Source organism: Cyanistes caeruleus, chromosome 3 (assembly GCF_971803275.1).
Source record: "Cyanistes caeruleus chromosome 3, bCyaCae1.hap1.1, whole genome shotgun sequence".
Taxonomy (NCBI): domain Eukaryota; kingdom Metazoa; phylum Chordata; class Aves; order Passeriformes; family Paridae; genus Cyanistes; species Cyanistes caeruleus.
The window spans coordinates 86,663,244-86,680,348 of NC_141703.1; the positions used below are offsets into that span (position 1 = coordinate 86,663,244).

The window sequence follows — 17,105 nt, forward strand, 5'->3', positions numbered from 1 at the left end:
ATTTTGTTCAAGAGACTTGTACGTGTTGGACACAGTTAGAACAGTTACTGTATTAATGAAATCCTGCTGCACCATCCAAGAGGAGGAAGGGATATCATCTCTCATGATTGGCAAAAACCTTTGGTTGTTTGGTAGCTTTCTGTAATCTGTAGTCAATATAGGAGATGTAAAAGCCTAAACTGTCATTTAAAGTGGGAGTGGAAGAGAAACACTCAGATCACGTACTTTACCTCCGCAAAAAATAGGTGTTAAATAAGAAGAACCCTTCTCACTTCCTCGCCCCTGCTTTCTTTTTTTGGTTGGTAATTTTTAAAGCATGGTTTTGGAGATCTGATTTGTTTCCTGATATGTTTTCTCACACAGTGGTGTTGGTGATGTGATGCTGCTACCTTCCTGCCTCTGGTCAGCTGGTCCCTTGATCTTATTTTCTCTATATGAGAAGTAAAAAACATTTCCCTGCATACACCTTTTTTTTTTTTTTTTTTGGTGTGTACTGGGTGGAGACAGCATTTTGTATCACACATTTAATGTATGACCAAGGGTTGATTTGGCTTATGTCAGCATCTTTACAAGGAATCCCTCTCTTGAGGGTGGTCTTCCTGGTCTTCCTTTACAAGGAATCAGTATTAGACTCATGTCAAAGTAGTGAGAAAACTCCCTTGCCTCCTACAGATAAGACACAAGTTTAAACTACAGTGGTTTTCCTGTTAAGCTCTGAAAAGTTCAACCTTTTCAGAGCCAAATTTTGAATCTGAAATTGAAAAGCAGAATGGGGATGATGGAAAAATGTCTGTTGAATCTGAGTAACTTCACTTTCATAAAGATAAGGTGTTGATAGAAACAGAATTGATTAAATTTATTTTGAATCTGAACATTAACTGTTGTCTTTCAAAAAGAAGATCTTTTCATCGTCAGATTGGGAAAGGTTGTGGAAACATAGTTCAATTAGAAAGAAGCTCTAAGATGGTTAACTGAAATTATTAGGGAGTCAGAGAGTTTTCAATAACTCTTTTTTTCAGGACATACTGAAAAGTGCTTAGTTTAATGAAGGACAATTACATAGGATATTGTAGAGGATTACAACCTAATGAATTATGGGATGAGGATGAATATCCAGACAGAGGGTAGAGCTGGAAAGCTTAATAATGATAGTGAATAGGAGGAAGATGCTGGCTTTTTTTAACATAATGCATTTCTGTGGAACTCACTGCCCTAAAATATTGAGGCTAAGTTCTCAGCAGAATTTAAGGATTAGCTGTTGATGGAGATGAAAAAATGTATTCATTGTTATGGAAGATGAGATAAACACCCTGTAATTAAAAGGGATACAGATTCTTAAGCTGAAAGTCATAAACAGACTGTTCCAAAACATCTGTTAAGCTCTGCTGCCTGGTAGGATAGGCCTATCTGCTAGGGCACATGCTGTTCTCTTTGCCCTCATACTTCCTATTTTCTCTCATGTCCTAGAGGGAGAATTGGTAAGGTAGTTTTGGGACTTCAGGGGGAAAAAAAAAAAAGTGTTTGTTTGTTTGTTGTTGTTGTTTGTTTGTTTGTTTTCCAGAGCCAGCTGTTATGTCTGGTTTTCTGTTTGGATATTAGACTGTGGTATGGGTTGACTTGCTCTCCATATGTACACTGCCTAGCCCAAGAAGACTGATTTCCAGGTTTCTTAGAAACAAACAATAAATAGACTCCCTGAATTTTAAAGGTTCTTAAAGGCAAAACTAACAATGGTTAATTGTATTCTAACATAATATTTACAGTGCTTCTTTCAGATCTAGCCTATTTTATGATGTTTATGAGGTGAAAACCAAGTCCCAAAAGATCCTTGTATATAGTGCAAATGTTTTGATTTAAAAGTTTAAATGTTGATAGCAGGATTTCCATTTTCTGTTCTGTTTTTCTGTCACTTTGGAAACTCAGACATTCTTTGTGCTCAGTCTGAAGGCTCCTGAGGTACAACTGGTGTGAAGGTGTGACATAATCAAAATTTCTTAGCTTTTGGACCTCATATTGCACTTTAATCTGCATGCCCCACATCTCCTGTGCATTAGCATATCACCTCATCATCTGCAATTGACCACAGTGGGTTAAAGTTCCTGACATGATTTACAGCTAATTCCTCTATACAATTTGGAGGCAGAATCTCATTCTGTCTCTGGTGTGAAATCCTAAATGAGAAGTCTCAGCCGCATGTGCATTGTTAGCAGTAAATGATTTTTAGTGGAAATCCCAGGGACCAAATGACGCAGAATGTTTGGCACAGTGGAAAATCTTAAAACAGGATCTTACTTCCTTGGTCATCCATGCAGTGACCACACCATATTGGAAAGATAAACTTGTCTCACTGGTATATGTTAGTACAGACTAGTAAGTATTAATTTAGACCATTCAAAGACATTTTACCTCTTTTTTTACCTCTTTACCCTGGGGAGGCAAGGAGTGTTACTCATCAGAGGCAGCCACGAGCTGCTGTACTCCTGTTTTTGTCATAGAAACAGATTAATTAGTTTCCTTTCCAGTAACAATGTCAAGAAGTATAATTTCTCTTGGTAAATTCAGGACTAATGGAGGTGGGTGTTGGATTGAAGTGCCTAGACACTCAATTCCTGTATTTCTAAGAAAAGATTCTTTATGCACAGATCTCAAACTCTGTGCCTCCTCTGGGATGCTCCTTCACACAGTTCCTGCATCCTGGAGTGCTGTCCCATTCCTGTCTCTCTGCAAGGCCTCCTTTTTCTTCAGCCATGGCAGTGCTAGGTGGAGTCTCAGAACATGGAGTTCAGCCTCCAAAAATCCATCTGAGCATCCTGATTTTCTTTCCAGCTTATGCTGTATGCATATTTACCTATCCCAGATCCTTTTTACCTGGCCTCTGGAGCTGGCTTTTTTCTGCAGGAGGAATTGAGGCTCAGGCAATGCCTTTTGGATGCTTTTGGTTGTGCTAGAAGGTGAAGAGAGAAGGGCATGAGGGTGCTAGAAGGTGAAGAGAGAAGGGCATGAGGTTGTTGTCTCTCACAAAACATTGAGATTGTTTGCTGGCCAGATCACAGGCACTGGCTGTGAGTAAACCTGTTTCTTAATGAATCCAATCTCTCCCTCCATCAGCTGCCTGTCCACTAAGCACCAAAGGAAATGGTGGTTTTCTGACCATAAGAGAATACAAGTAGGGAAACCAAGTGTGCATTCCACTCTTCTCTGAACACTTGCTAGTGTTTCTTTCGTATCAAACAAGCTGTTCATATAGGCTCTAAGTAATGTGTGAAGCTGTAATCAGAGATTGGAGACTCCAAAACTGAAGTTACAGTAGTTCCGTGTGGAAGATGAAAGAGTCTCAAAGGTTAAATATGGCTTGGGCTATTTAATTCTAAAAAACACAGGCAGATTTCAAAACTTGTCTACCACACAAAGTTGTCATTGAAATCTACCTTGTTTTTGTCCAAACCCATGATCAGCAGAATACTTTGGATTTACAACATCCAAGCTGGAGCTTGGAAGGCCCCAGGATGTGCATTACAACTGTCAGAGCATCCAGATTTTTGGTCATAAATTCTGCAGCCTTAGACGATCCGAGAACTCCAGGCATTTTAGCTTGCTGGAGTCTGTAAATTTTTGGCATGGAACCAAGAACATGGAAGACCTGAAACCCCATGGTTTCGTCTCTCATGTGATCCTAATTTCAGTTCTTTTCTTTTGGACATCCTTTTCCCTTTAGGCTTATTCCAAAATCAGTGTTGGTTTGTTTTTTTGGTTTTTTTGGTTTTTTTTTTAATCTGAGCTTTCAGCTGTATGCAATTGTATGTCAGTTGTAAGATATTATTTTTAACTCTTGTTCCTTACCTTCTTTTCATGGACTTCCAGGATTCAGAGCAGTGACTGGAAAGATGTAGTCACTGAATTTATACTCAGCAATCTCTGTTCTTTGCCTATCTAATGTACCTGGAGGAAGGCTTGTAAAATTGAATTCCTGGTCAATATAATTCGGAAAAAAATACTGAATTTAAGAACCATATCCTTTGAACACTTGGTAGCATATGCATTTGTACATCTCTCTGCAGGGCTCAGTATTGTTCTGAAGTCATGTGGCAGGGTTACTAAAACTTCTGATTCCAAAAATAATTAATTTGAGAATGGTGCAGTGGTCAGTGAACTAGCTGAGGACGTGAGAGGCACAGGTTTGGTTTGCTTCTCTGCCAGCCGTTTCCTTTTCATCCTCAGCAAACATCTTGGTCCTTGAGTTCTCCATATTTAAAGTAGGGACAGTAGCATTATCCTACCTAATAGAAATTGCAAGATAAAATATATAATGAGGTGTAAAATGGCTTGTGTTCCCTGGTGACTGGAGTTTTTGTTTACTATTTTTTAACAATCCCTAGAGTTTCATATTTCATTTTCAGGAATCAAAGGAGATGCAGCAAAAACTTAAGATATTTTTTCTCAGCCTTCAGTATTTTTTCCTGTTCTTCCCTGTTGTAGTCCCTCTCCCTTTCACTGTATCAGCAAGCTCACTGAAGGGGAATGTCAAGTAGAATTGATTTGAAACTTCTAAAAGGGGGAAAAGAAGTTAGTTTTTTTCTATATTACTGATATATCTTTTATATCTGTCTAATGTATTTTAAAATCTGTGTTTATAAATATGTTTATATTTATGTTTGTAAACAGCTTTTGCTGTTTGCAGCACGATTCCACGAGCCAGTTGTGCAAAAACAGTGGAGGAGGGGAGAAACAAAGAGAGGGGTTCAGGAGCACTGTGGTTGGGTGTAATGGCACTGAAGCTCTGGTGAGATTAAACTACAGGATGGGAAAAAAGATTAAATAATTAGTGAAATTCACTAAGAAATGAAGATGCTAGGATGTGTGCTTTGAAGACTATGGTGCACTGTTCCTAGGAGGGAAACAAACAAATCAGTTTCAGTAGGAGAGCCAGCCTGTGTTTTTTTATCATATTACTAATACCCTTCCCTTCCATTTTTTGGCTACATCCATTGTGACATTGATTTCCATACCTGCTACCTAATACCCTATGGTGTTAGGTTATGAAAGTGGCCTAAATTTTTACCCTTAATATTTGGAAGAGCCATTTAAATGCAATGGATTGATGTTTATTGCCTTGTCCCAGGCATATACACGTAGGACTGAAATTATTTTCTTGATGTGAAGGCATCACTCAGCAACAAAATTCTGTGATTCAGTAATCAAACATTAATGAAGTACAGAGTGAGCTTTTGAATGTTTTTCATGCCCTGATTACTAAACAGAGGTAAGATCTGTCGTGAAGCAAAATGTGTTTGTCCTCATGCTGAGGTTATGCTGTTGAGTGGGACCCTGAAAGGTGCTGTTGCCACACAGCAACACCTTCTGCTGAAGTCTCAGTCAGGCAAAGTTGAGTGCAATGGCTGGTCAAAACACAGCTGGATGGACTGCTTACAGCTTTTTCACCATTTGTTTTTTCATCAAGTAAGCAGCCCTGTGTGGTTTATTAACTGAGCTACCTGAACCCTGAGTTAGAGTTGCAGCTGCAGGAAGTGGCTTCTAATCTATAAAGATGCTCCGTGGCTGCAAATTCAAGTGGCTGAAGGTTACTGAGGCTTGTAAAGTCTCCCTGGTGGCCACAGCATAACCATAAGAGAGTCATATGTTTTTTGCTACACAGCAGGAGGAGAGGCTGATCTGGAACCGTGCTTTCCCCACTGCTGGTTGCTCAGGTCTGGATTTTCAAGCTGTCTGTTGACTTTATGTGTGTCTTTGGTTGGGGCTGTTCTGAAGTACAAATTATGCTGTAGACCAGTCATGGAGATCTCTTAATACATTAAAAGTAATGGTGCAGTAAATGAGTATTTTGTAGTATTTGGAGGTAAAAATAGAAAACTGGAAAATTTCAATAAGGTCTAATAATGAAAACTTGGGAAAAAAAAGGGTGGAGATATAGTTGTTTTGGTTTTTTTTTTTAACCACCAGTAGAAAGTTTCCACTATTTACAAATTATTAGAGTATCAGTGAAAATTTTTTGCTTATTACAGAATATTATTTTAATTTTTTTAACCTTGAGGAGGGTGGATTAATTATTTTTGTCATGTACTTTCAATGGGAAGGCAAATATTTATATTGAATTAATTTTCACAAGTGCACAGCAATTTTTTTTTTCTGTAGCTAGTCTAAGTCATTGTAACTTTTATGGCAAACCGAAGGGTACAAAAACTAAAAAGCTAAAAATGCTTTAAACTTCTTGTGTGTTCTCACAATTTTTTGGCTGAGAGCTCAGTTTTGTATGACAAGTGAAAACCACTGAAAATATCTAGCTGCAGCATTGGTTTGCAGTGGTACAACTTTACACTTCCAGTAAGTGAATTTCAAACAAGAGTTTTTTCAGTCTTCTAAATCCATACTCAGACATTTGCCTTGTGTTTCAATGTGAGTTATTCTGCAGGCTCCAGTGTTTGAGGCAGGTTCCTGGCCGTGACCAGCAAATTGCTTCCATGGTTTTTGCTGTGAACATTGCTTCTTGATAGCTGCTTATGGTGAAGTTTGTATGTACACTGTAGACATGTACAGTAATTCTCATTTTACTTTGGTCAGTGATAATTGATCTTTTTTTACTTGGGTGTAAAAAGTGTGTAACTTTTTCTGCTGTCACACACAGTGCTGAGCAGTCCCCCTGCAGTCGTCTTTCTGATGGACACATTTGATGCAGAGAGCTTTGAAATTACTTTTAAAAAGCGAAGTGAATACAGTTGATATGGGCTTGGACCTGTCTGTTGTTAAAATCTTATTTTAGAGCAGAAAAGGTGGGAGAGAGATATTACACATTGAAATACTGGGCATTTCATGTACTTTATTGGTGGAGGGATCTTTTAGCGGAAAAAGCCTGTCAAGAAAGATACATCACTGCTTTAGGGTGTTGATTCTGATGTTGCATAAAAATTACAGAATCTTTAGAGGTTTTTTGGCCATAGACATGTAAGATTGAATAAATGTTATATTGTCTATTTTCAAAGATACTTGATATAACCATTAACAGTGCATTTTAATGAGCATGTGGAGAGTTCAGTTGAAAATTGCGTGGAATTTTGCTTTTCCTGGTAGCTGTATTTCTTTCACAGCGGCCCCCTAATGTGGCTTCTTTCTTTACACAAAGGAAAGAATAACCTGCATTTTGGATCTGCTGCAGCACTTTGCACCATCGTTGCGCTGCTTTTGCGCTTATGACCAAATGACAAATTCGGAAGTAGGAGGAGTAGTGACCTGAAGTGTTTCTCCTCCTGCCCTCCAGGCACTCACATGCATATGCACAGGCACACGTGCCCTCCCTGCTTCCGAGTCCTGGCGGGCGTGTTGTGCTCCTCTGTAGGAAAGAAATGTGGCATTTGGGTCAGTGTTTCTAGTTCACAGACGACCTGTGATGTAAGACGGCTTATTGCTGTACACAACAAGAATCTCTGATGTACTTGTTAAACAGCGTGTAAAGAGCTGCAGGCTCGGATCCCCTTACGTTTCAGGAGTTTGAAGAATTGAATGATGACCTGGTAAGAGGCGGCAGCTCTGCTTTTCTGGTTCTGGTTAATTCTGTCTCAGGTGATGGTGTCGCGTTATGTGCATGTGCAGCTGAGATGTGTGCCTGGGCACTGGCTGCTGGGTGCCAGCCTACTCCCATTGCTTGTCCCGTGGGACTTGTTTAAGCCAGAAAAAAATGTAAGTCAGGTTAACGAGCAGGGAGAGGTTAGCACCTGTCTGTCTAATCCATACTTTTCCCGTATTTTATCGCATCGAAGGAATATCGCTGCCTTACGGTTCTAGCGCGTAAACAGCTAAACACTACTTGACATTTAAAGAGATTTTCTGTTGTGCACTTGTATAGTCAAGAGTAATTCTAATCCTATTAAAGATATTATGTCATGGAGGCGTGTCCTGGAGGAGAAGGCTTCTGCTAACTGGCCCGGCGGAAAGCAGAGGGGAGGGGCGAGCAGGAGGGCGGATTTATTACTCGATAGTTAGGTCAGGGATTTCTGTGGGAAATGCCCAGTGGTTGCAGTTGCTGATGATTTCACGGCAACAGCAGTGAAACACAGAGTGCGCTCCGGTAGCTGGTTACTGAATGAGACACTGCAAATGGGTGGAAAGAAAAGAGACAGCGTGTGAGAGAGAGAGTCAGAGAGACACAGAGAGGGAAGCTGAGAGCAGGGAAAGTGCTCCGGCTCGAGGAGAGTCTCCCAGGTGTACTGCAGAAGCTTTTTGGAAATGGATGCGAGGACCATCTGCTGCCTATAGATTAGAGGACTCTAGACTAGGGGTGCAGAGGAAGAGCTTATGGCTCTTTTAAATAAAAATCAAAGTTCTGCATAACTGATTCATCAAGATAAATCATGAGTGTGCTCTTGCATGGGATATTAATGTATAAATCCCTGCTTCAGACAGACAGAATACAGCCTACATTGCTATAAAAAAATAAACCCAGCAACAATGCAGTGAATAAATTCTGCAGTGATTATCTGATTTATGTACGAAGAAAAAGAGAAGCAAAACACAGACAGCTCGTAGCGCACTGTGGCATTTGCAAGGCACTGCATTTAATGCTGAGAGATGCTATACATTAAATCTGACAACTGTGAAAAGAGAGATCATGGAGAAGTCAAGTAGTGAGGATTCTTCAATTCACCGGAGTCCATCTTTGGATAGCAAAGACTCAGATTTTGCTAAACCTTCTACCTCAGGGAGGCAATTTGGTCGAGGTTTTACTGCAGGAGCTTTCTATGGTACAACTGGATCACGCACACAGAGCCACACTGGGGTCGGAACCGGGACCGGCGCTGGGACTGGAACTGGCGTAAAAAGTGAAAAATACAGTGCACCCAAAGGCAGCAAATACGTGGTCTTTTACCTGGATCTATCCTTTGTTTTCCTTTTAGAATTTAAGAAGTGCAACATGGCAAGAGGCTGCCTGTGTTGTTTGAAATACATGATGTTCCTTTTCAATTTAATATTTTGGGTGAGTACTGCCTTTTCAGTTGCCTTCATCTGTTAGTGTATCCTGTACTGCTGCATTATGTGTATAGTGCATCTTTGAAGCAGTACAGTAAGTTCTCTCCTCCCCTCCCTCTCTCTCATACCTGCTTGGAATATTTTCAGTGTTAAACTTGTGTCTATTGGGAAATGCACATGCTTTCTGTATTTTTATTGCTACCTGGTTACTGTAGTTTGGCTTCTAATTGCTCAGACTTGCTTCTCTAATGTGCTTTGAACTGGGTTATCTAAGAAAGGGCAGAATTGTTGCCCTTTAAGGAAGACCAGAATTATTGTAGCATTAAAATCCTGCAGTGGCTGGATTGTTGTGTTCTGTTGTAATATATGTTTGGCAAAAAGCTGAAGGTTAATTTTTAGCATATATTTTCATTGTCACCATAAATCTCATTTGCTTTGTGTAAACTTCATTTGACAAACTGCTTTTTCATTTGAAGGAAGTTCTGTCCCATTTCTCCAATTAAAAACAGTAAATCATGTATGTTCTGACCTCTTAAGGTCTCGGCATAAATGCAAAATGCCTGGAATGGTGAATTAATCTGGATTCAGTTTCAGCTGCAATTGTACACATTGGTGTGTGAAGTTGGAGACTTGCACTTGCTTCTCAGGGATCAAAATTGATTTTTCTCCATCAGCCCAAGAGGCGTGAGGTGTTGTAACAATGAATGTTTCAGCCAGCGAGTTAAAAGTGTAATGGCTACTTTGAGCAAAGTATTGTCATATACAAGGGAGAGAGGAAAAGTTAAGTCATGTGCCAGCTAAGCATCCTTCAGTACATCGTTTGTAAGGAAAACACAGGCTAATTGAAATACTGAGTATTCATGTATATAACCCAATATGAAACGGCTTGCTTAGTTTGAAAGCAAAGGTCACTGCTTTCCTGGTGGTTACAAAGCTTGGGCACGTGAACAAAACCATTCATGGCTGTGATCCAGAAACATACAGTAAGCTTCATAAATAAATGAAAACAACATCCTGGGATTTATTTTGGAAAAAGGGGCATTAGCAGTCTAGTTCAAATAGTCTAGTTCAATGGTCTACAGATATCATTGTTCAAATTAGGAGCCTTACTAGCAGGTTCTCTGTTTATCTTGACCCACTTACTGAAATAACCTCTAAGAGCAAGAGTTAATGGGAGATTTGGTACACTGATGAACCGCTCACGCAACAGTGAGCTTTTATCAGTAACAGACTGAAATCCTACTATTACTGAACTTGTGGGCATCTTACTGAAATGGAAAAATAGAACAGATCACTGAAGAACATCTCATCAAAGTTTACTTCCGATTTTAATTTTTTTTTTTTTTTCTGTACACATACCCTACTAGAAAGTTGACATAAGTATTTTTGGAATAAATAATTTTAAACACACCATATTTATATCAAACTGGCTATTTGACTCAATGCTGCATTACTTCGACACCTTGAACTATTTTTTTTCCATATCTGTATGTGGTGACTAGTTTTAGAAAAGCTTTTATCTGGCCTCATTACTCATGTCCTCTGTGATCTGTTATGTAGGTGTGTCTTACTCCTCACCTTCTTAGAGGCAACATCTTTCTTTGATTTTTTTCTTCTTCCCAAGCAGCAATTTTCTCGACTCTGCATCAGACCTTCAGAGCCCATTTTTTCCATTCCTTGAACTTGCAAGAACATTTCAGACTTCATCTGTGTGCTCATCTCTGTCTGCTCAGCTCCCACTGGACTTTTATACAAACACTTTGCTGCTTAGGTTAAAACTAGCCTACCATCTGGAACAGTTCTCTGGTGTCCTGTTCTTCTTCAGTTCTTACCTCTTAATCCCCTTCACGCTCTCCTTACCATGTCTTTTGTTGTGAGGCTTAAATCACTTTTCTTTCTGTTACTAAACTTTATCACCACATCTCTATCCAGTATTCTGAAGATGCATCTTTTTTTTTTGGTGTGAACCATGCTATTCAGAATGAAAATAATGCTCTGGCCTAGTAAATATGAAAGGTTATTAAAAAATGCTAAATGCAAGATATCAGGTACTTTTCAAAGTAGTTTACAATTGACATGTGATCCTTCAGCCTGGTTTAAATTGCTCAGAAGTCCCCCTTTCTTCACTGTAGCTGTCCTGTACTCAGTTTTGCAAGCCAGAATGATGTTCCCATGCATTCTTCCAGTTTTGCTGTATTCTTCCTTTTTTTGGTTGGGCTATTTTATTGTTTGAGAGATTCAAATGAATAACATTATCCTTTGGCTCATGGATATGCAACTAGAATGAAGCACACTACACTATGTGTGTTCTATAGTTGGCTGCACCTCGCTTCATACCTGGAACCTCCACTAGTTCCACCATGACTGTCTGAGAGGTTGTGAATGTTTGGCTCTGTATGTGCTCCTTGCTGATGCTGTGCTCCTGCAGCATCTCTCACTCCTGCTAGCCCAGCACTGGACTCCTCACACAGCTCTGCCGGCGCCCTTTGCTCCTGCCCTGCCCTGAAAGCACTCCCTGCTGTTTCAGTCCTATCTTTCTTCTTAACCTTCTTTTTCCATTCCCAGGTTTGCCTGTTCTCACTGCTTCCTTCTGAATTTCTGTTAAGAAACCCAAGTCCAAAACTGTGAAGCTGTGGCCTGCTCTTGAGCAGTGACTATCATCTTTGATAATGCAAGGTGATTTATTTTTAAAAAGAGAAGCTTCATTTGTAAACATGAAATTTCCTGAACTGTAATTTAAAGCAGAATGAGGCTCCTGGTCTTCAGAGATGAGGAGACCACTTCCACACTGTTGTCATGTAAAATGGTGAGATGCTTCCTCTGAAAATGAACACAGGAGGTGCCCTTTGGCATTCCAGCATGCTGGGCATGATTGTCTGGAATGATTCTTAATGTTGGCTCAGAGGAGGGTGTTCTTCTATAGGAAAAGAGGAACTTTTCTCCATCATTTCTTCTTGAGGCAGAGAAATGGGGCCTAATCTGTGCCTCATGGGCCAATGAGCTCTACTACTCTTTCAGCCTTGCAGCTAACTCGTATAGATTTGATATAATCCTATATAATTGCATGTGAATATTATAGATTACACACATTATTTTTACATAAAATATATTTTAGTTATTTTAATGCATATACATAGCAACTTACACACACTTGCATGTTTTGAAGTGATGGAGAAGTGCAGTAGTCAGTGGATTCTCTCTGCACTTTGTAGCCAGCATTCTGTCACTGTGATAATTGCAACCAAGAGTTGGAGCAAAAATTCTGTGTCTGTGAATTCGACTCATGACAAGAAAATACAGCTTTTGAAAATTACTAGCATGTGTATTAGTTAACCTGGAAGGATGACCTACGAGTTATACAAAGCAAATTTGTCTAAGTGAGGCCTAGCAGTAAGCTGGAACAGAAGGTGTTTCTCCACTGAATTACTGAGAGCTTCAGGTATTTCTCTGTGTCCCTCTGATTCTTAACAGTTGTTCATGGCCATCTGGCATTGCTTTCTTTCAGAGATTAGGAAAGTCTGAGCTGAGGGTTAAGGAAGCTTAAAGTATTTAATTGTGTGGCTAGGATGATGATTTACACTGAATTCATCCTAAGTGCATAATACGTTTTGCAAAGGGACTGGATGGACAACTACAAATGTTAATTGATTTAGTTTGCCTTCAAGAATATTTATGTGCAAACATGCAGAGATTGCAAAGTAGATGATACTGCTGTGCAGAAGAAGTAAAGTATTGATTTTTGCTTCTACAGATGGCAGCTAAATTGTCAATGAAGGTAATCACGAAATATAAACCTTAGGGTATATGTCTTTCTAAGGGAGATTTCACTTCATTGTTGTTAGAGAAAAGGATTACAATAATTATTTTCACAAAATGTATCAGAAGATATTACTGGTTATAAAAAAGAAGTTCTATGAAACAAGATTAAAAAAAAAAAATCACTCATGAAATGAGAATTTCATATGGTCTTAAAAGGGAAATATTGAAATGACTGGCATAAGTTACCAAAAATTCACTAGGGAACTTTGCAAGCAGTCAATGGTCATGGTTACGTTTTGTCTGGTTCTATTAATTTAACTTAGGCTAATGAGTCTGCATACATAATCATTCATAATAGACATCTTGATAATTTTTACTATTGCTTAATTTTAATACAAAATACATTTTACTAGGAGCTGTATGGCACGATTATTAAGTCTGATCTTCTCTGTTTCAAGAAAATCCTTAATGGTATTTTTTTGTTAAAAATGTTTAATTTTAAGCTACTAAAAAAAATCAGTAAGAATAATACCTGTGTATTAATGTTATAATTAAAAACAGAAATTATAATCAGAACCTATAATTTATCTAATTTCAGTGGAGTCAAACATACACATTCAGTTATTTAATATTTACTTTCAAAGTAAATTTTGTACTAGCATTTTCCTTTTACTGAAACAGAAGCATAGAAAAGAAAAACATGGGCTGGAAACTTGCTAGTCCAGCAGGAGCAGCAAAAAGTCAAATACAGCAAATTTTTCCCCGATGCTCTGTAATTATAATAATGAATAAAGTCTTGCTCCTGGAGAACATTTTTCTGCATTATTTATGCAATTTAATATTATAGAGGGAGTAATTAATTATTTTTTCAGTAGATTAAAACGAATATTGTGCATTTATCAATGAGCATAAAGACAGTAGTACAGCAGCCATGCAGGTCACTTTTACTAAAGTCTCAGATCATCCTAAAAGAGAGGGAGCATGTCCATTCTCTGGGTCTGGCTCCTGTCAAAAGTCTCAGTACTGTAAAGCAGCTAACAACTTTAGAATGGCTTGCATAAGGTAATCCATACTTATTTATGCCAAACTAGAATAAATTATATAGTGCACTGTTTAGTTTGAAGTACAAAGCTTTAATACCTAACTGAACCTGTTGAACAGACAGTTAAATCATGTGAAGAGACTCTGTCCCTACAAATAACTGAAAATTAATCCCTGAGGTTTAAAAGGGGTGGACAGTTTGTCCCTTAAATCGGAACAAAATTGCTAACGACAAACAGCTTTGGAAAGGACACACATTAAATTTCTCTCTCTTTTGTTGCCCTCCCGCTGGCTGCATTATCTGATAGTCCCCATTTTCTTACACAGGGGATAATGACAAGGAGGGAGGGGCAGTGAGTGACTCTGGGATGCTTGTCTCTTGACATAATAGGGATGTTTACTTCTGTTGTATTTTCACTCTAATGACAGAAGTGTGGTGACAGTTGCAGTGCAATCCTATGAAAATAAGACTATCCGAAACCAACCAATCAACCAAAATCAAACAGAAAAATCCAAAACAAACAACCCCCCCCCCCACCCAAAAAAACCCCAAAACAACCCCACATCAAAAAGCCAACAAAACCCCAAGAGAAGCCAGCAAGACAGTGAATTCTGGGAAAGCTAATGTTTTCAGTGACATTAGCAGGAGAATTCTTTTTTGGTTTTATTTTTTTTTCCTGATAGGGATTTGAAAAGCTGTGAAAAGATCCCAGCTATTAGTTTTAGTTTCCTCTCCAAATGGTATAGCACTGTTGGTGTCCCTATGGAAACATGCACCTCTGTGGGAGAGAACTATTAGATAAACGTTTTAGCATGACAGTGTTTTGACTGGGAGGAGAAGGAAAGGTAATATTGAGTTCAAACAGTGTGGTGTCCTAATGAATGTGAGGTAAATGAAGTCCATTTGTAACCAGCATGATGACATTACAGAGTAATATTAAAACATTATTGGAGACCTGAGACTAGTTTTAATTTAAAATATTGAGGTTTGCTTGAGAGCTGAGTTACACTAGTTAATCTGGGTAGTGAGGGCATCATAACCTTGTTTTAGGGTCTAAGCTGTTTGAACTTGTAGGCAAGACATGAGATATGGCATTTTTTGCAGTGTTCCTCTCACTACTCTTTGCTAACACTATAATAACACTTTATTTAGGTTGTTTTGGAGGTTTTTTTAGGCGTGGGGGATTTTAAAATTATTTTGGTTTTCCTTCAGTGTGGAAGCATTTTAATTCTAGCTGTAGGTAGGTGTGAGAGCCATTTGTGTCTGTTATTTTGGGTAAATAACGAGTTGATTCATCACTCAAGCAGACTTGTACACAACTGTTGTAATGTGGCCTGTTGGACAGTTTGTTCATTTGTACATGGGGAGGTTTATGGTCATTGAAGGTGAGAAGTACAGTAAGAATTTCAAGTTGGAAAACAAATTCCTCCCCTCCAGTTCTCCCTGCATCCTTGTACTCCCAGAGTTAAATCTTTCTTTAAAACATATGACTCAGGTTCTGTTCCTCATATCCTTTGAGGACATGAGGATGACATTAAACAAATCTGTGCATGACATTAAATAAATTTCTTCAGCCTTCTATGTTTCAACTCCCCTAACTGTAAAAATAAGAATGTATCAAGTTTCCATAAAGCGATGACTTATTCTCAATTTTGAATAAGGGTAATAACAGTGATATTTCCTGCTTAATTCTGCATTCCTAGACCCATTCAGTAAGCCACTTGGTAGGGCCTTGGTTAGCAGGGTCCCTTTTTGTCTGCTACTGCTGCCCCCCAGGTAAGTAGGTCTGCAAGAGGCCCATCCAAAGGGGAATAATCTTTCTCATGTGAGTAGAGGATGAGCTTGTAACTCCATTATCTGGCTGTCCAAGGAGGCATCTAATTTGTTTATTTAAACACTGCTGACACAGAAGGAGACCTGGGTAGAAAAAATGGGAGGATGCATTCCAGTTTATGCAAAGTAAAGTGTAGTTTATTAGGGTTTTGCTGTACACATAGTTGGGATGTTCCTAATGGAACCACAGATATTATGGAATGTTATAGGTCCTCTGTGTTTGTAATATGTAAAGTTTCCCAGCCTTTCAACAACTTATGAAAACTAAACAAAAGGAAGAATTCTGATGTTTATGTTGGGCTTTGCTTTAAATATCTTGCAGAAATAAATAAACCACACCTTCCAAACAAAGGGAAGGGACCTCATATGTGTGAAGGTGTGTTATTAGACAGTGAATGTTTGCTGAACCTATTGGGGACTTCTCACATAAAACTTAATAGTTTTAATACCACTTTATAGAAATGACTGCAGACAATGAACTGAAAGCCATTTCAGAACTTTCTGACACAAATTAGCTTTAAATCAACTCAGATCCCCATTTAGCTCGGTCCCTTGCTGCTTAGGAGCAATTTAAATTGCTGAATTTATTCAGCAGAGATAATTGAACTTCCAGTTGTTTGGAAATTTGACTGGAATGATTGTTCTTTCCTGCTGCCTTTATTGAACTGGGCCAAAGTTCACATGGCTATCCAAACCTTCTTCATTTAACTATTGTATCCAGTATAGCAAGGATTGTAAATATTCATGGAATTTGCTGACAATTTGAATTTTAGAAGTCACCTACAGCTTATCTTCAGTACTGTCTTTCAAAACTTGGCACCCTGGCCAGTAGCTTTATCCCTGCTCAGGTAATGCAGCCAGGGCTAGCTTCTTCACAGGGTTACAGAGCATCCAGTCACTCTGTTGTTTTCCTTAATCAAGCTGCAGACAAGTCCCTATAGTCTTATTAAGCAACCCAAACCCATCTTTAAGTGTTTAGGTCTGCAGGGTCTCTTCTCTCTCATCCAGAAGCTCTATGCTGTCTGGGAACAGAGCTGATGACTACCCCTTGGAAAGGGATGGAAGCTGAAGCACAGGAAGACTAGTTTGCCATTTCTTTTATTTCTTTCTTTGCTTCCTTGTGTTTGCTATGTTTTTGTTGTTAAATGTAGGAGATGAGAATTAACTTTTCAGAATCAAAATAATTAGTAGTGTTTAAAAATATTGTTTGCTTTAGTAGAGAAAGAACTCTGTACCCATGGAATATGTTGAATCTACTTGGTCCTCATTTCAAGCTCCTTTTGCTAATCTTGTCTTCTGACTCCTGAATGAAAACCCCTAGTTACTGTTTCTAATCAGTGCAGCAGGGGTAGTTTTGGAAATACATTAAACTAGTCTGTACATGTCTTTCTTCCCATATAAGAGTGGCAAATCATGAAGCATCAGAGACTGAATTTGTATCTTTTTTATTTCTATTGTGGATTTCCCCATACTTCTGTTTTATGTGCATTCTGGT

General features: G+C 38.7%; 1 protein-coding gene across 10 annotated transcripts in view; it reads left to right on the plus strand.

Annotated features, from left to right (window-relative positions):
• The window catches only part of TSPAN9 (tetraspanin 9), a 168,742-nt gene that overhangs the window by 67,695 nt on the left and 83,942 nt on the right, over positions 1–17,105 (plus strand). For 9 of the 10 annotated variants that reach the window (XM_086882530.1, XM_086882533.1, XM_086882531.1 and 6 more), the window contains one exon: positions 8,904–8,983. In XM_086882530.1, coding sequence (XP_086738656.1) covers positions 8,921–8,983 — 63 coding nt within the window. In that variant the 5' untranslated portion in view covers positions 8,904–8,920. Of the gene's footprint in view, positions 1–8,484; positions 8,984–17,105 lie in introns of those variants that run through there. The other variant, XM_023922693.2, reaches the window with a different exon arrangement.